This window comes from Suricata suricatta, chromosome 2 (genome assembly GCF_006229205.1).
Source record: "Suricata suricatta isolate VVHF042 chromosome 2, meerkat_22Aug2017_6uvM2_HiC, whole genome shotgun sequence".
Lineage (NCBI taxonomy): Eukaryota > Metazoa > Chordata > Mammalia > Carnivora > Herpestidae > Suricata > Suricata suricatta.
Genome location: NC_043701.1, coordinates 96,969,709 through 96,989,267, shown reverse-complemented (window position 1 = coordinate 96,989,267; position 19,559 = coordinate 96,969,709). Strand labels below are relative to the sequence as shown.

The window sequence follows — 19,559 nt, the reverse complement described above, 5'->3', positions numbered from 1 at the left end:
TGACCTCTGGCTATACGAAGCACCAGCCATCTCTTGCTTAGATAGGGCTTTCCTCACTTCCCAGTTGTGGCCATTCACAGTGTAGTTTTATTTTGAATGACAATCTTGTCTACAGAGTCATGGTCATCAAATACTATAAAAACAAAGTCTTTTTTGCCACTGCCTCAGTCAGTCATGATTTCAGCCACTTCAGTTTTCCAGATGTTGGCCAGTGTCTTCTTTAATGCCATCTACAAAAATCTTGTCCACAGTTAAATGGGCACCAGGTCTTTGAGGATCTCCTCTTGAGACAGCCCTCTCTGGTTCCATCCACCTCGTGTGGCCTCACATTCATGGCTGCATCCACCTCTTCCACAGTGGCCTACGTGACAAGCCCCAAGTCTCTGAACACTTGGTGTTTGGATCTCTCATTACCACACAATCTGTAAGCATTCTCTATCGATCAAAATGGTCCTCCGACTCTCATTAGTTGTGTAGTTGTTTCAAAGCTCAAACCTCTGATGAAAACCTTCTGCGGCTGTTCAGGCTCTTTGGGAGACTCTGACTGAGACATGACGGTGGTGGGAGGAGAGATTTAAAGATGTTTACTCGGCAGCATCCACAGGCAGAAAAGAGTAATCTGATGAGCATAGGTCAGAAATATTCTTTTCTTTTAAATGTTTATTTATTTTTGAGAGATAGGGAGATATAGAGCGTGAGTGGAGAAAGGGTGGAGAGAGAGAGGGAGACACAGGATCTGAAGCAGGTTCCAAGCTCTGAGCTGTCAGCACAGAGCCCAATACGGAGCTTGAACCCACAGACCATGAGATCATGACCTGAGCTGAAGTCGGACGCTTTACTGACTGAGCCACCCAGCTTAGAAATATTCTTAAAACTTATTATTTTGACATATTTTAAGACTATAAAAAGTTTCAAAAATTGTTCAGAGAGTTCCTGTCTTCTAGGAACTCTCTCTCACTGTACCTAGCTTCTCCAATGATAGCATTAGACACAACCATAAATTGACATTGGTACAATACTATTAATTCATATAAATACTTCCTTCGGGTTTCTAAGAAAGAGTTCTAAATATCTGAGATAGTGGGTGTATGGTACGTATCCTATTTATTTTAAAAGAGAGGGGGAAGGATGCATATGTGTTTATATGCTTGCATATATCTAGAAGATTTCTTAAAGGATATATAAGAAGCTAGACACATTGAGTTACCTCCAGGAAGAAGAACTGGATATAGCAAGGTGCCAAAGAGGTAGAGAGTATTTGAACCATGTGTTTGTACCAATCTATCTATTTTTAAAAAGGAAAGTTATTTTATGTATCCATACAAAATAATCTCTAAGTTCTATTTTTAAATGAAAAACACTAGATAAATGAGTGTGTATATATCCCATCTACAAAAAAAAAAAAAAAAAGGAAAAAAGGAAGGGGAGCTGCGTGTTTTTGCCTTCGTATGCACAGATTTCTCTGGAAGGATATGCATGAAAATGGTAACATTGGTTTGCCTCCAGGGATTAAAATGGGCAGACAGAAGTGGGAGGGAGACCTTTTGTACCTTTAAATTTGTACCTTTTAAATTTAGACTATGTGAACTTATTTCCTTTACAACAAAATAGAGGAAATTGAAAAAAATAAACCCTGAAAATAAATTGCTTTTACCTTGTAATTTTCCCCTTTTAAAATATTTAGCGGCTTTTCAGCTGCTCTCTGGCTAAAATCCAAATTTCTTTGCTTGACATTTAGATTCTTTTTATAACTTGGTCTCATTATTTCCTGCCTGAAGCTTTCTGTTTCACCGACTGTGTTTCATTTTCTCTCCTCATAACATGCACTTTCTTTTATTCTTCTTTTCCTGCTCCCCAGGCATTAGAAATCAGCTCACTTCTAGGACATTGTCTCCCAATGGTCCAGCCTGCTTGGATTTCTCTCTCTTCCAAATTTCTATAATAATGTCTTGTCTGCCCTACACATTTGGCCCTTCACCCATATTCTTTTGTCTTGCCAAAGGTATGAGTACTCTGTCCCCAAATAAGATTACCAACTCCTTGTGGGCAATGGCTGAGTATGTGAGTTCTCTGAAATTCCCTTTTCCTGGAAGAGACTTATACTAGGTTGATGGCCCAGTAATGCTGACTAAATCTCTTCTTTGTAGAGACTTTATTCTATGCATATGCTTGCTTGATGTGCTTATGAATTCCTGGCTGTTTCAGGGCAATAAGACATTGTGTATCCATCCAAAAACACCCTAGCAGGTAAGATAGGACAAAGTATGAATTAAAATTCAAGAAAGCACATGATATTTGAATATTGATATATTTTTAAGTATAACATTCCTGGAAAAAAGGTACATAATAAAATTCTTTTCTTTTGCCTGTTAGCGCATATATTTGGCTGTATTTTGGAAAACAGGCCCTATTTTCCTGGTTACCATAGTGAATTAGTTAGCTTTTCTGATATGTTATCAACCAGTTTTTGAGGTCCTCGTTTTGAGTAAAAGACAGAGTTCGATTCAAGTCTTGGCAGATTGGATCAGGGAGCTGCGTGACTTCTAACCAGTCAGAGCAACAGATACTTGTTGGGTTCCTTCCATTGCAAAGCATTGTATTAAGATTTAATGGAGGTGAAGGGTAAAACAGATTCCTCCAGAAGCTTATGCTCTATTGCATGTTGCATCAGTCTGGCCTGAGCCATTTGATGGCCATGTAGCAGATGCTGTCAGTTGTCAGGAGGCTCTTCATAGGTTGCGTTGGAATTAGAGAAAAAAGTTTCTGAAGAAGATTGACCTTTGAATCTGAAACAAGAATGAGGAAGCAAACAACAAACAGTAACAGTATTATCTTATCTTGGATGAAATCTTCACTAGACACTGCATTTCAGCCATACTGTCTCTTTATCTTGACAGCAACTGATTAAGGTGGGCGCTATTGTTACCCTCTTTTGCAGATGAGGTAAGAAACATGACTGATCACACAACTGAGTAATAGAGCCAGGATTCAAGTGCAGAGATTTTGGCCCTGGGTCCCTACGTTTAATTTTGACTTGACATTTTTTTCCCAAAGATTAGTCACACACGGACAAGTAAGTTATCAATATACTTGTTGTAAGATTTAACAGATGGAGGCAGAGATGAGAGGAAAGAAAGAGACCAAGTTATGGAGCCAAGAAAGCCTTTATTGGGATCTGCGATTCCCGGGTGAGGTTCCGTGACTCCGGGAGTGGGGAGTCAGGGAGGTCGCGTCTGGTAGGGGAGAGGTGGGTTTTTTTTATGGGTGAGGGGGTTCCGGGTTTGATCTTGGGAGGGCAGATTATCAAATAAGGGCATTTCAGGGATGTGGCGGGATGGAATTGGTTGCCTCGTCTGTCAGGGTGATGGGAAGCTGGGGCTTCATGATTGGCTGTTTTCAAACTGGCGTGGGACATTCCAGGTCTGCAGGTGAGAGGTGGGGGTCATCAGTGCATGGAGTTTTTCTCCGACCTACAGCAGAATGGCCGCTTGGTCGCCATCTTAAGGTAACTCTTACACTTGTTTTACTCTAACTAGATCATAAAATCTTCAACTGGAAGGCTGGACCTTATTTTCTTGTTTCTTCACACAGAATTATCTATGGCAAAAGTCGCTGGACATTGTCTGTACTCAATATCCTAGAATGGAAAAATGCATAAAAAACAATTGTGGCTTATAGATGTGATGTTAATTAAGACTATGATACTCATATTTGAAGTTCAACATACCAACTGTGTAGCAGGCAGTGTGAGGTGGGACAGAGAGCATGAGTGTTGGAGGACAGGAAGTGAGCTCTGTGAAGTCCCTGGCACAAGGAGGCACCTGATACATGGAACTTGATTACTACATTGACACTGTCTGATTTCATTTTTCTCACACACAACCCTGTTGGGTAGTGTGTTAGTCAGTTCAGGCTGCCACAATGGAACACCACAGACCGGGTGACTTAAACAAGAGAAATTTATCTTCTCATAGTTCTGGAGACTCCTCCGCATCCCAGATCAAGATGCAGACAGGCGAGGCCTCTGTTCCAGGCTTACAGGTAGCTCCCTGCTCACCGTGGCCTCACGTGGCCTTTCCTCTCTGCTTGCAGGAGGAGAGAGGAATGGTCCTGTTCTTCCATGAAGCCTGGTTGTGTTGTCAGATATGTTGACTACCTATGTTTCTTTCTATAGGTTTCTTCCTTCTTACAACCAATAAAAGTTCAGCCATCTAATCTTTTCTCCCTCCCCTCCTTCCTTCCTTCCTTCCTTCCTGCCTGCCTGCCTGCCTTCCTTCCTTCCTTCTTTCTTTCCTTCCTTCCTTCCAGAGAGAGAAAGAGCATGTGCACAAGCAGGAAATGGAGAGAGAGAGAGAGAGAGAAAATCCCAGGCAGGCTCCACAGTGTCAGCGCAGAGCCTGATGCAGGGCTCAAACTCACGAATTGTGAGATCATGACCTGAGCTGAAATCAAGAATCAGATGCTTAACTGACTGAGCTACCAGGAGCTCTGCATCTAATCTTTGCTAACGGTATTTTTTTCTAGGAAGAGTCAGTAGCATCATTTCTTTGGATGGTGCTGGTGAAACCCTGACAGTTTCTGCCCCTTATTTTCTCATCTTTATGCCTTCACCTGTCTTGTGTTATTTTATAATTAGATGAGACCACAGGGGTAATAATGTAATTGATTAGTTCCACTTTCTCTACATCACAGAACAGGAGCCATGACATAGCCAGGCTTACCAGTTCTGGAACAAAGCTGGGAATAGAAGGTTGTTCAGCATACAACAAACTCTAGGTGGCATTATCTTGTTTTCCTTTCACTGGAAACCATGTTATTCTCCGTCTGAAGGTTGTGAGCCTTAGAACTCAATTTTTTGTACTTCATGACTCCTGTGTACTCATGCCTTATACGGCTTCATGTCATCTCTTCTCTCTGTCTTACCAACTTCAGTCAAATTGTTATTTCTTTCTGTGTTGAGTTCAGATCTCACTTAGAGAGGATCTGATCTGGTTCAGCCAGTCAAGCATCCCTTTAGGTTCCTGGCCAGTGTATGGTCTCATCATGTACGTTGCTCCAGTACAATGGAGAGAGTTCTTTCATCTATCATGCCTTGAGGGAAATATTCTTTGTGAGTAAACAGTGGCTTTTCTTCTAATACTGTGTTTGTCTCTTCCGTAAGGCAGTCTGGTGTTATGGTTAACACTGTAGTTCTGGATTTAGAGGGTCTGGGTTTTGCAGCGTCTGGGTGGCTCAGCTGCTTTCTGCCCAGGTCATTTTAGATGCACACTCTGTGACCTACTAAGTAGCCTGATTAAGGCTGTTATGTCCTGTTGAAATACATTTACCAATTTTACAAGTGTTTATAAATACAGTCACTGGGAATACAAGATAATGAGACAGAGTCTCTGCCTGTGATCTACTTAGGGAGATAGGCACCCCAATAATAATAACTCAACCTGAAAATGGTGGCACAGAGAACCAGAGAAAGTGTTCAACTTGTCTTTGACAAGGGCAGAAGCAAGTCAAAGGAGATTCCAATTTGGAGGAGATACTTGACTGGCCCTAAAAAAAGAAAAGGGTGTGGGAAAGCATTTCTGGCAGAGGTAACATCAGAGATGAGAGATAATATGATGCTTTCAAGGAGCCTGTAGGTTGTCCAATGGATCTTTAATCTTTTAACCTAAAGGCAATGGGGAATATTTTAAAATTTACCTTTATTGTTTTCCTTTTTTTGATAAAAGTCATATGTGCACATTATGAAAAGACAAGCAACACACTACAAAGGTATATGGATGGAAACTGAAGATTTCTGATAATTCCTCCCTTTGTCCCCTGAAATAATTTCTACTACAAAGAGTTTGGAATATATTTCTCTGTGTTTCTTTCTCTGTACGCAAATAGTAACAAATATATGTTGATTATTATTATAATAGGAGAAAAATACTTGTGTGTGCTTTTTATATATCTTTTAATGATTTGGACTGAAGTTTTTCAGCAGTATATTAAGTTTGGAGGGAATACTGTGTGTGAGGGGGCACCAAAGCTGGGAAAAGGATGCAATCTCTGCCTCAATAGATAAAGTTGAGTTTCTAGACTTATACATACTCATCAAGGCCAGCTAAGTCCCATGCTTTCTATAAAGTTTTTTTTCCTGATCATCTGAGATCACAATGCTAGCTCTCCCTCCTAAAACTCATCTGCCTCCCCCTCAGATGTTGTATATAATTAACTGTAGAATTTAGCACATTCACATAGCATTGGAATTATCTATTTACCTGTCTTTTCCACCCATGCATGAAATTCTTAATCGTAATGCTTTTAAACAAAATCTTATATACCTAGTGCCTAGCATACAGTAAGTTTCACTGAATGCTTGATGAAGGCAAATGACTGGTTTTGTTCAGCCCAACTGGCAGAAATGTGTATCAGGCATTTGGATAAAAAGATTAAAGCAGTTTCCTTATCTGTAAAATGAGGCCTATAATATATTTCACTTTATAAGAATTAGTAAAACAAGTTTAATGCAATGCAATCTTAAATTTTTAAGGGTTAAAATGAACTTCGTATTTGAAACACTTAACACAGTGACAGGCACAGTAGTCACAGGTTATTATCATGAAGGTGAGCCAAATACAGGAATAGCCATAAAGGCAGAGGAATTTTCAGGTGTCATTGGGCACCTTCAGAGTTTGACAGAAAATGTCATAATGTATCCTGGGGATAATCTAGGAAAGGCTTCAAGGACAAGGATTTAGAAATCTCCTACAGAAATCAAGAAGTCTTGGAGTAGGATCAGAAGCTCAAATAACAGCGGTCAGTCAGGCAGTTAGTGAATCAAAAATTGGGAATGCTGGCTACACATTAGAATCACCTGGGAAACTTCAATGGCAAAATAATGGCCAGCTCCTGTCCTTAAGTAATCCGAATTTCTAGGAGTAGGTTCCCAGCAGGAATATGTCTTTAAATTTCCTCAGGTGAGTCTAATGTGCAGCCAGGGGTGAGATCCATTGCAATTCTAAACCAGAGAGGGCAAGAAAGGTGAACAGGTGTGTCATTTCCCACTTTCTCCTGTAGATTGTTGCAATAGTTTTCGCCAGCTTCTTTGTAAATGTGCATATTTCCATATGAAATTTCCCGAATTTTAAAATGTTGACAAGTAACTTATAATGTTAAAACAAAACAAAGAAGAAAAGAACCAAACACCGCGGGAGTCAAAGAAAACATGGATAGGGGCCCAGTTCGGCACCAGTTCACAACCTCCCTTGGGGTAGGAGAAACAAACTGCTACTGAAAGTGGTTAAATAACTTGTCCAAGCATGGACAGCAAGTCAGAATAAAAATTGGGACTAAAACACAGTACTTTCGATTTTAATTAATATTCCTTCTTTTACAGGCGAGGAACACGTGGACGTGCACATTAAAACATGGTTAAGGAGAAAGGGCGTTCGAGGCTGAAGGAAGCTCAGGAGCACTGCCTCCAATATCCCCCAATCAGCAAAACCCGGCGATTCCTAAAAGGTAGGAAAGTAAAAGTAGGATTCCTAGCGTACACAACCAGTCACGCATGCGCCGTTCACTGGAGGCGCCGCGGAGGGCAGTCGTGCCTGGACAGGAGATGAATTACGACCTCTGCTGGAGGCGTCACGACCTCTGCCGTAAATGCTGTGTTTTGCGCATGCGCATCTTCTTTCTTTTCGGATTTTTCTACGCTGCCGCTGGTATAGAAGTGTTCCCAGTTAGCCGCCCCGGCTGTCGCCATGGTGAAGCTAAGCAAAGAGGCCAAGCAGAGGCTGCAGCAGCTCTTTAAGGGTGGCCAGTTTGCCATCCGCTGGGGCTTTATTCCTCTCGTGATTTACCTGGGTCAGTAGGAGGAGAACCTGGAAAATGCGGGAGGGAAGTGTGTGCGGAGGCCTCGTCTCCATTTTTGGCTCTCTAGGGCGGGAGACCACGCCGTGCACGTCCTTCGATGTTGTCTAGTCAGTGGGGTCGGTGTAACCCGCATTCAAGATCTTGTTCTGTTCTTTACTGTTTTTTTTTTTTTAATGGTCTTTAGCAGGTTACTTAACCCTTCTTATTCTGTTTTTACATCTGTAAAATGGAGGTGACCTACCTTTGAGGATTGTTGGGAGAGTTAGACAACCTGATAATATTTGAAAGCGACCATTTAGTCTTTGTCACTAGGTGTGTTTTCGGGGCATTTGTCCTCACTTCTACAGGTGGTCTTAAATAGAGGCCTACAGACCTCGTGGATCTGCGAACCATGCTTGTGACAGAGTTGTTGCTGTTTTAGTTGCACAGTGAGGAGTTCGGTTGATTTTTCTTAACACATTTTATAGATGAGGAAATGGAGTTATAGAGAAATTTCTTACTGAAGAACACACGCTGTTAGTGGGGAGTGATGAACTCAAATAACAGGGCATCAAGGCCCATACTTTTCTTTTTTTTAATGTTTATTTTTGATGGAGACAGAGTGCAATTGGGGGAGGGGCAGACAGAGGGAGATGCAGAATCAAAAACAGGCTCCAGGCCCAAAGCTGTCAGCACAGGGGCTGGAACTCGTGAATCAACTCGGAGATCATGACCTGAGCTGAAGGTTTAACCAACGAGGCCACCCAGGCACCCCTTCAAGGCCCATACTTTTAACCACTGTGCTGTACTGCAGACATTTGTTAAGTGCTTCGGCAAATATTGTCACCCAGGGCTCCGTATTGGGACTTTATCTTATTTCTAGCTTTGGGTAGTTTTTGGTTTTTTTTTTTAAAGAAGTATAGTTGACAGTGTTATTTATATTAGTTTCAGATGTACAACGTGGTGGAAAGGGTCCTAGTTCTATCAGTTGAGGATAAAGTTTGACTTTTTCTGAAATTCAGTTTCACACTTTTAAAACCCTGTGATTTTAACAAGGTACTGCTTCCTGTTTGTCTTGGGTGCCCTGCATTGCTCAAGATAAAATACATTCACTCTTAGGCTTGACAGAGCCTTTGCTTATGGTGGTGGTTTTCTAGATAGCTGTGCCTCCCATTCTCCCATGAAATGTAAGCACACTGATAACCTGGGGAGACTACAGTATAGGACTTAAAAAGATCTTTTTCCTATTTCACATGCTTTTTTTGTTGGTTTGTTTTTAAGCATTATTCTTCTAGAGTTTAGCAACTTTTTGTAGGTGTCAAGGATTAGAACACGTAATTATGATAGCTTGCTCTTACAGGCTGTGTACCCCACCCCCTCCTCTGCCTCACCCCAACTTTCGCTTAATGGTAGAAGGGCCCAGTTTACCTAGTCAAACACTAGGAAGAGCTCTCCATAGCTAAGAAAGTTATGGGGACTTAGGTTCTTCCCCATTTTTGTCCCGCCTCCTTTTCCCATTGATGTGTATGTGGGGGGGTCCTTTTCTTTTGGCTTGCACTTTGGGCCCTCTGATTTCTTTGCCCTCGATAAGTCTTTACATCTGTCTTTAGTTCCTCCCTTTTTTTTTTTTTTTTTTTTTTTTTTTTTTTTAAATAGCCAGAAAGCTGTAGCTGGTTGTTAACGTTCTGTGTATCAAGGGCTTTTGTCTGAAGAACATGCTCTCCCCGACCCCAGAGTTTATTTTTCTTTTTGTGCACATTGGATGTATTCTCTTTCTTAGAACTACCATTTTGGTGATTTTTCACCCTAGCTTCCATCTCACCAGTAATGTTAGAGCTATCTTTTTAGTACTTCCTTGTTAATCATTGTCTTTTTCCTTTCCCTGCATAGGAATTTGATTTTATATCCAGGCTAGTTCCCAGGTAGTTTCTTTTGCTTCTCCCCTTGAGCTCTCACTAAAACCTAGAACTGTGGATTGACTTTAGGTTTAACTTCTGGGCTTCAGGGAGTACATAGGAATACAGTGCCATGAGGTAGAACAGTGACGAGATAAGGAATCTGTTTGGACATTTACCAATAGGAAGATTTTAATGAATTACCTGTTGGAACACAGTTCTCCATAGTGTCTTGAATTTCTACAAATCTTGTGAGCAGAGGTTCTGACCACCTTTTTGTTCCATATTTATAAGGATGTTTGTGGAATAAACAGCCTTGGAAAACAGGATCTCCTTTTAGAGCAAAGGGGAAACAATGCCCACTGCCCATTACAAAAGATTGTGATTCCCTAAACTCAGGGTTCATCTAAAAATTTTGATATTCTGACTATAATTATTGCTGGGAGCAATAAACTCCTTTGTTTCTGACTCAGGATCTTGTGTCTTCCACCAGCCTCTGTGAAACTGGCAGGCTAGTTTGTTGTCTTGATAATGGGGTAAAATTTCATACCACTCACAGTCCTTGATGCTTACTCTAATTTTAATCAGCAAATTAGCATATATGTTATCCAATTAATAAATATATTTTAAATGATAAAAGGTTTATTTGATCATACGTGTAAATAAGAGTGTTGACTTAGATTGTTAAATAATAACTTATTTTCTTCATCTTTTTATTTTCAGTATTTGATTGCTTTATAAAAAGAGGTTTGTAGGGATAAAAGATATCCTCAATTGTTTTTTTAAAAATTGAGTTTTTAAAAAAAAATCTTAAACCTGGGTGGCCTAGTTGGTTAAGCATCTGACTTCAGCTCCGATCATGAACTCATGATTTGTGGGTTTGAGCCCTGCATCAGGTTCCGTGCAGACAACTTAGATCCTAGAGCCTGCTTCATATTCTGTCTCCCTCTCTTTCTGCCCCTCACCCCCCTCACGTACTCACTCTCTTTCTCTCTCAAAAATAAACATTAAAAAGTAAAAAAAAATTTATTTTGCTCTTTGTGGTCTTTTACCCAGTGTGATTTGGAACTACATGCTAAGGGCTACTGTGCTAATTGTGTATATAATAAGAATAAAGTTATTTGTCCTCCCCTACTGGTTAGTCCTGCACATAGTCTCATATGCTAGTTAAGATTCAAGACTGTTCTGTAGCACACCGGTAAATAGATGATGCTGGTAGATATAGATATTCTAGCCTACCCTAGGTTGATTTGAAAAAGTCTTGATTATAAATGTTTTGTCTGCTACAATTTTAATTGCTATTTATTCTCTTTCTCTCTCCTCCTCTCCCTTATCTCCCAGGATTCAAGAGGGGTGCAGATCCAGGAATGCCTGAACCAACTGTTTTGAGGTACTTCTCTTACAAATAAACATTCCAGGGCAAATGTTCATCTGTTACTACTGAATCACAAGGAAGCGAAAGAGGTGTAGTGGAGGCTTTGTGAATGGAGCTGTACTAGTCAGTACAGTTTGGGGCTTTTGGGAAATTATAGCAGTTTTTAGACCAGTGTAGCTTGTTATCAGGTGAGTACTTTCTTTCCCCTTCCTGATTTGCTTTTACTGTACTGTGTTAGAATCATAATGAAATGTATGTAAAAGAAAAAGAACTAATGTATCATCCTACCACTTTGAAAGGTGAGTAAACTTAATTACGTATTTCTGTTTTATCTTCATTCAGCCTTTTATTTCATTGTAATAAGAATACATAGGCTTTTATTTTCTTCACCTAAAATTACAGTTGATATCCCATATATTTCTAACTTGTTGATCACTTATTTAGGTTTTTTAGTTTTCAGTAGTTTACATAATAGTATAGTGAACATTTTAAAGATTTTATAGGTTTTGATTTATTTCCTTATAATAAATTCTCATGGGATTAATAAGTCAAAGTGTATGAACATTTGTGGCTCTGAAAATGCAGTGTCTAATTTCTATCCCAGAAAGTCTTACCAGTGTTGGATAAGCACTTGTGAAAACTTCACATACCCACAGTATACATGTTTGTGTACTCACAAGTGTGTTTATATATACACATATATATATATAATATATGTACACGTGTGTACATAGAAATAAAGGCGGAATCTGAAACAGGTTTGTTGTAAAGTACTGATAATTTGTGGCATGATGATGACCAGGACTTGTCCAGGTGCTGTGTGATTTCACCTTAGCCGTCTGTCTTACGGACATCTCTTGTGGATTGCTCTAACAGACTTTTCACTGGCTATTTTAGTTCCTCTCTTTCTTCAAACTCCTACTCTAAGCCACTTTTTGTTTTCTAGAATGGTCAGAAAATAATAGTAATATCTCTGACAGTCACCTATGATGCATTAGCCACTGTTTTAGGTGGTTTATATACAGTGTCTCTAATTGTCACTTCAGTACTTGAGAGCAGGTCACAGTGGTAGGTGGTGGAGTCTTTTTGTCTCCAAAGCCTACACTCTTTCCACTGGGTCCTGTGGGCTCCCCCAGAAAATCTTACCACTTTTCTTAGCACACTGCCATCTGATAATGAGTTTCCTTCACCCCCTCTGCCTTACCCGCCTCTCCTCACAGGAAGGGGTTTTTCTTCTTACAAGTTTCCACTGTATATGCCCTCAGTTTGTCCATTTCTGCAGTTATTCTCTTTTTCCATGATAAAGTTCTTCATTAAATGGTCTTCACTGCTGCTTTTCTTCACTTTGCTCTCCCTTTAACCATTTATGGTTTGGCTTGAAACTGCTTCCAAATGATCCCCATCAAGTTCCTTTTTTCTCAGCCTCTGTAAAAGGGGGACTTGAGGTAATGCATCTGCTCTTTTCTAGCTATTGAACTCAGACCAGTTATTTTTTAGGGAAATATTACCTTAGGAAAAACATCAGAGATAGGACTGCCTCGTCACTCTCTGTGAACTTTTTCCAAGTACTGGAATTTATCATCAAATACCTTTTCCCAAAAGGCCGAGAAGTTTTCTAGGGTGAAGTTTCCTCTGTATAAGTTGTGTATAACATCTGCTTAAGTTTCCATGAAGATTGAATAAGAATACTGTATGTGAAGTATGCTGAATATTTGGCAAGTAATACATAAGCAGTAAACTGTAATAATAATTTTTAATCTTTTCTGTGTCATCTTTTTTACCTCAGCTCTTTCTCCTATGAGAACTTGGTCTAGCACAAGCCACTGCATGCTAATCCCAGAGTAAACTATGTTTTTTTCCTTTGCCTGTGCTCCCTGCGCCTGGAGTGCTCTCACCTTTGTTTCCACTTGATGAAAACCTACGTCTAGAAGAGCCCAGTCTCAATGTCATCACTTCCTTCAATCTTTACCCATTTTCCTCCGTTTTGTTTTGTGTTCCCATAACATTCTTTTGTGTACATCATTCTCTGTCTTAAATTAAGTTTGTTGCTTATTTAAAGTACGTCTTGTCCTATAAGTTACCTAAAGTAGTTGCCAGCGAGAGTTGAATTAATTAAATGATTCTGACCTCTATGGCTTTTTGGATAAGAATTGATGTAGGATTGCATCTTGTGGTGGGATCTGCAAGCTGGGATATAGCATATTTTGTGCCCCAGGTGATACAGGATCCAGAGATGGGAATGGGATGTGCTCTTCCGTTGTACTTTCGGCTTCAGTTATCCCACCAAGAGTTGACCCTTCACAGCTACAGTCTGGTTGAAGCAACCAGCCTCTGCTTTTTCATTTCTTCACTGCATGTCGTCTTGGTGCGCCTCTCTTCTCTGGTGCTGACTCTTTCATTCTTTTCTGTCATTAGGGGCGTCTTCTGGTTTCCTTCCAGGGGTATTTGTGATTTAGGTAAGAACTGGTTGAGTGCTTGAGAAGGGTTATTCAGTTAGAGAATTTCACATACTGTGCTGCTTGTGCTGCGGAGGCTGACTAGAGAGGCCTTCCTGGCTTGTCTGGACTGTACCCTGAAAGGAACAGAGTTAAATTGCTAGGACTTCTATTAATGTAAATGCTTTATTAATATAAAATTTGTTGTTTTTTAATGTCAAGTTTATATATAAATTCATTTGTTATAATGCTTCTATAGATAAAGTTCATGATTTACGGGTCTGTTTCCCTTGCTAAGTTGTTGGGCTCCTAGGGATTAGAACCATATTTATTTTAGTGTCCTCTTTCAGCCGGATGGTGCATTATACATGGTCAGCAAGTGTTGGCTGATGGGAGTCTGTAATCAAAATGCAGTACTTTCATGAACACAAAGCAGTAATGAGTAAAACATTTAGGCAAAATAGATGAACACTTAGGTTAACTAAGAGAATCATTGTTCCCATTATCTGTGTGAGGCCAAGGGAGATTTTCTTTTCTCTTTATTTTGGATGCTCATTACCATAGAGAAGGAGACTTAGTAGTTGAATAGTTTATTTTTATATCTTAACTGTATGCAAAATTACTTGGGGTTTAATGCAAGATTTTAATATGCTTTTGAAAATTGGAAATAGATGTATGTTGGGTTTTATTCCCAGGCAAAGGGAAATACTTTTTAAAAATAGAATGTTCATGTTACCATTTTGTAATGCTATTTTATTTAACATGACATATTAATTACTAGAAATCACATTTTTAATCTGCAAGACACAGAAATAAAACACCTCAACAAAAATAAAACAAACAAAAACGCCTCTTGTCCTCCAGAATCCTCTTACTTAGGAAATAGTTTAGGAGTTTGGGCAAGTTAGTGGCTGGAATGATTGAGGTAAGAGTTAGTTGAGGCTGAAATGAAGGCTAGTAATTGCTCCTGGGCTGTGTGTGGAGTAAGGGTTAAGAGCACCTGGGTCATGCCCCACTCTGCTGCTTAATTAGGTAACCGTCTCAGAGCTTTGATTTCCATGTATTTAAAATAAAGGTCATAACTGAGAGTGGGAAATTTTCCACACAGTTGTGACCCATAGAAAGTGTTCAATAAATGTTACTTTCAGCTTTACTGAGATGGTATCTAATAATGATGCACTTTTATATTATGAGTTCATCAGTCCTTCATGTTAATAAAAATCATGAATCATTTATCTTTTGATCAACCTCAACTTGTGTTTTCTTCTTTGTTTATAATAGGTAACCACAGTGAAAAGTAACAAAACTGTATTTCTTTAAATATATGTCTCTGTGTTTGATTTTTTTTTTTTGACTGGTGAGATTGATCCTTGCCTCCGAATTTGATAGATGAATAAACGCAAACATAAATGTATAAAATCTATTTCTTAAACTATGTTCTAGTTTTGTACTTTGGGGTTTAATTTATTTCTCCTCTTCACAAACATTTTAGCTTACTTTGGGGATAAAGGTCATCTGGATTTGGAAGCAATCAATGGACAGGAACAACATGGAAGGTGTGCACTCTGGCTGGGATGAGAGATGGGACATCGTTCAGACATTCACCAGTTGAATGACACAGGGCTCTTCTCAGATGAATCGGTGGCAGAGTGGAACCGCTACTGACTTATTTATCATAGACTGTATCTAAATAAATGTTTTTAACAATGTTATGTCTTGAGTCCTTTTTGAATTGAACATAATGGACCATTAGGTAAAAATTTTAGCCTTTTGTACTTTTTCTAAACAGTGAAGCTATATATGTGCCTAGATCCTACCTTGAAAAATAAAACTTTCGAGGCTCCTGGATGGTTCGGTTGGTTGAGCGTCCAGCTCTTGATTTTGGCTCAATTCATGATCCCCAGGTCAAGGGATTGAGCCCTGCCTCCGGTTCCCCATTCAGTGTGGAGCCTGCCTGGGATTCTCTCACTTATTTTCTCTGCTCCTGTCCCCTGCTTGCTCGCTCTCTCACTTTCTCTCTCAAACAGATAAATAGATAGAACTTTCAAGTTAATTCCTGGCCATTCACTTAACAAGTGGATTCCACTTTCCTTTGGCATTGAATTAATAACTCCCTCTGGGATATTCTGAGGTGATAAAAGTAGAAACAGTTTTCAGTTTGTGACAAACTGGGCCTATCCTTCACTCCATTGGAGTAAAGTTGTCATTGAAAGAATTAGGGATTTTGTAGCTCTCGAGAGTTGTGCATCTGATTTATTTGTCAGTTAAATGAGTAAGATTTCCCTCACTTGTCTTCTGAAACTAGAGCTGGCCGGGCAAGAGCCCGTGGATAGTTAAATAGAAGAGTAGCTTTCTACTAAAGCAGTGAATGGGAATTAGCTTTCAGTTCCAGATCCTGGTTTCCTGGGACCTTTACCTGTTTTCTTTTAGGAGTTTCCATAAATCTAACAAAATAGCTCTATTTTCTTAGTTTTGACAATTGTAATCAATGTAGGAAGGTAGGCCTGAAACAAGATAGACCATTGGGGAAGAGCCCAAATGGCTTGAGTGTTTTAAGCATCCAGTGTTTAAGTAGAGAATGATGAATGTGATCTCAGATGACTGGAGCTATCATTCCCAGAAAGTTCTTCCTTATTCCTGATGTAAAACCATCTTAGCTATTTAAACCTGTTTCCTCAAGTTTTGTTACCTTTGCCATGGACATGTAGGAGACTATTTTGGAGGCTTATTGCATTAGGAGATTTTAAAGTGGAATTTTTGAAAGATAAATGCAAGAAAGTAATTTTTGGCAAGCATTTAGTGTAGTTGCTTCAATGTCTCCTTGAAGCTAGGCACTTAACGCTAAAAACTCGTAGTGGGTTTTAACTCACCCATAGAATTGCTTAAGAATGTGCCCCGCCACCCTGGCTACATTTTGGTGTTGTTCATAAACTTTCACTTAGTTAGAATGGTGGTGCATGTTTACTTACCTTTCTCACTCAAGATTTTCAGATACTGAGAAGGTAGAACTATGTGAGGTGTCCATTTTGATAAAACGCTAATAGGGGTAGCAAACATAAACTGGTTTTGTGTTCCTTTAGGGTTAACGTGTAGCTGTTTGTAAAGACCCAGCAGGTTTTAAAGTTAGAAATCCAGAGTTAAGTAGGAAAGGACTGTTCTTGCTGTCCCATCTGGGAAAGCTAGGGAACCGAGTTTAAGCACTTGTTCAAAGCACAGGTAAGAGCTAAGACTAGTATATACTCGAATGTGTATGTAGGTCTTAAAGTGTGTGAGATGTTTACGATTAAGCTGCATTTTATTTTTCTTCAATGTAACTTCTCTTAATGATCTTTATCTACTTGACTTCTTGTTCCAGGGAGGAGATAAGATCAAACAGATCATTTAGCATAGATAGAATATACTACAGAAGGTGTGGGAAGTAAAGTGAGAAGATGTGTCAGTAATAAATTCCAAAAGAATCATTACTTCTTGTGGGCATCATACTGTCTCTTGCATTTGGGCCTTAACAAATTAGTGCCCATTAATTAATTCTTCCTCACTATTCTTTATCCCTCTCCCAACCTTACCCATTTACTTGGCCCATAAGGGCAAACACCTCGTCAATTTGTTTACTGGTATATCCTCTAACACCTAAAAGAGTGCGTGGCACATAATAGGGTCTTAGTCATTTGGTAGGCAAAGAAGTTGACCTGGCAGGCAATAAATACAGTTGTCTACAAAAATCCATTTTTATGTAGCCTTTGAAATCTTGGCTCAGCTCAGTTCTCTGGTGTCCCAACAACTGTTCTGTGTTGGGCCTGTGGGAGTCTCACCCTGTGCTCATACAGCTTGGGGCCAAGGATTGGAGAAGAGTTGCTATAAAGTCTCCAGGCTCTGAGCTGTCAGTGCAGAGCCCTACACAGGGCTCAAACTCACAGACTGTGAGATCATGATCTGAGCCAAAATCGGAGCTACTCAGGTGCCCTGTGTACTTGATATCTTTAAAATATATTGTAACTCTTGGGGCATCTGGGTGGCCCAGTTGGTTAAGGGTTCAGCTGTGGCTCAGGTCATGATTTCAAGGTCCAAGAGTTCGAGCCTGGAGCCTTCTTCCAATTCTGTATCTCCCCCTCTCACCACCCCTCCCTGACTCATGCTCTGTCTCTCTCTCTCTCTCCCTCTCTCTCAAAAATGAATAAATGTTAAAAATGTTTTTTCTGAATATTGTAATTCTCAGTTGATGTACTCCATCTTGTCACCCTCATTGTCAATCTTTACTTCAATTTTCTTTAACGTATTAATTAGTTACTTTGGAATCTTTGCTAACTAAAGTGTCTGGATCATTTCTGCACCTGTTTCTAGCTCTTGGCTATTAGTAACTTTACCCTGACAATTCTTATCTGGTAAATTTTTATTTTGTGGTAGGTATTGTGGGCGGTACTTTGTAGAAGTTCTGGATTATGTTCTCTTCTTTAAAATAAAGTATTGAATTTTATTCTAGCATCCAGTTAAATTACTGGAATTTCACTTAAATTCTAATGAAAATTGGATTTAGAATCTTATAGTGTGGGTGGGGTGCTATTTCAGTTTTGACCTTCTCCCTTACTCCTAGAGCATGATCTATATTTCTAGGACATGATTTTTTTGCCACTCATCTGAAAGTCTAGGAACCGATCTCCCTCTACCCTGGCTGGATCTGAACTCCATTCTCTTCCCAGCTCTGTGCAGCCTCTGAAATTTCTGCTTAGCTCTCCAATCTCCCAGCAGCTATTCTCTGCTAGGCCTCTGGAGTCTTACCTTGTGCTCACACAGCTTGAAGTTAAGGACATGAGACTTACGTAAAATTTTAGGAATTCTTCCTCTGAAGTTTTCTTCACTTGCCTCATGACCTCCGAATCCCAGCCCCTGTGGTAGTCTGAAACTGCAGTCTCTGTTCCTCTGGCCCATGAGGATGTAACTTACTGCTTGGAATCAACTTCCCAAGCAGGGTAAATGTAAAGCTTACTTTGCTAGCTTTTTCTCTTTCAAGTATCATGGCTCTGTTTTGGTTGATCTCGAATCCTGAAAATAGTTATTTTGTATATTTTGTCTAGCTTATGTCAGGAACATTAAGTCTAATACCAGCCATTCTATCATGGTTGGAACCAAAAGGCCAAGACAACTTAATTTTTCAGTTGATACCCTTGTCAATGCGAAGTGAAGTTCATGCATATGCTTGACTTAATCTTATTTTTCTTTTGATTTTTTTTTTCGTTATACTTCCTTTCAAGTAAAAAGAGGCTCTAATTACCAGTGTTGATGTGGGTGGGTAGCAGGATTATTAGAATTTTCAAATGCTTTGAAAAGAACTCCCACAAGTTATTTTACATTGAAAAGGTTTCCATAGAACTGTTAGTTCAATATCTTTTTCTTACAAAGCGAAATTCCTCTCTGAAAGACTGTAGCTGTAGGAAATTCAGCACATGTCAATCCTTTTTAAAAAACACAGTTGGAAGAAGGCATATGACTGGTTTTGCTTTCTGATTAGATCAGAAAATGCCTAGGATGTGCATATCTAAGAATGACGGCAAACAAAATAGGTCTAATCTTAAATTTTCTTTTTGATGCATGGGGATGAATCTAAACGCCTTTTTAATGTTCTTCTCTGAGATTACTGAAGTTCTAAATGTTCAAGAATGTTAACTCTAGCAAATGACATCTCTGCAGATGACTGCATAAATCACAGACTTACAATTTCCTGAGTACAGGTTATGATTACTTTAATGGCTGTCAGTATTGCATACATTGGAGGATGTCAAATGTGTCCTTGTCTGTAAAAGCAGAGGAGACTCCTAAAATATTATTACATAAAGGGCTTTGACTATAAACTAGTCCAGTATCCTCTTTGGAAGCTTCTAAAATGGCTTCCAATGACTGCGGCCTAGTGATATTCATTCCTATATTGGTTTGCTAGGGTTGCCATAATAAAATACCACTGACTGGGTGACTTAAACACAGAAATGTTTTTTCTCACAGTTCTGGAGGCTGGAAGTCCAAGATCCAGGT

General features: G+C 39.5%; 1 protein-coding gene and 1 pseudogene across 1 annotated transcript; one reads left to right on the top strand and one right to left on the bottom strand.

The window, feature by feature from the left end:
* The window catches only part of LOC115275387, a 1,094-nt pseudogene extending 541 nt beyond the window's left edge, over window positions 1-553 (bottom strand).
* Window positions 554-7,669: 7,116 nt separating this feature from the next.
* Window positions 7,670-15,247, top strand: TOMM7 (translocase of outer mitochondrial membrane 7). The gene is made up of 3 exons (XM_029929908.1): window positions 7,670-7,842; window positions 11,067-11,115; window positions 15,028-15,247. Exons 1-3 carry the CDS (start codon window positions 7,740-7,742, stop codon window positions 15,041-15,043), a joined length of 168 nt encoding a protein of 55 aa, XP_029785768.1. The 5' UTR covers window positions 7,670-7,739; the 3' UTR covers window positions 15,044-15,247.
* The last annotated feature ends 4,312 nt before the right edge of the window (window positions 15,248-19,559 follow it).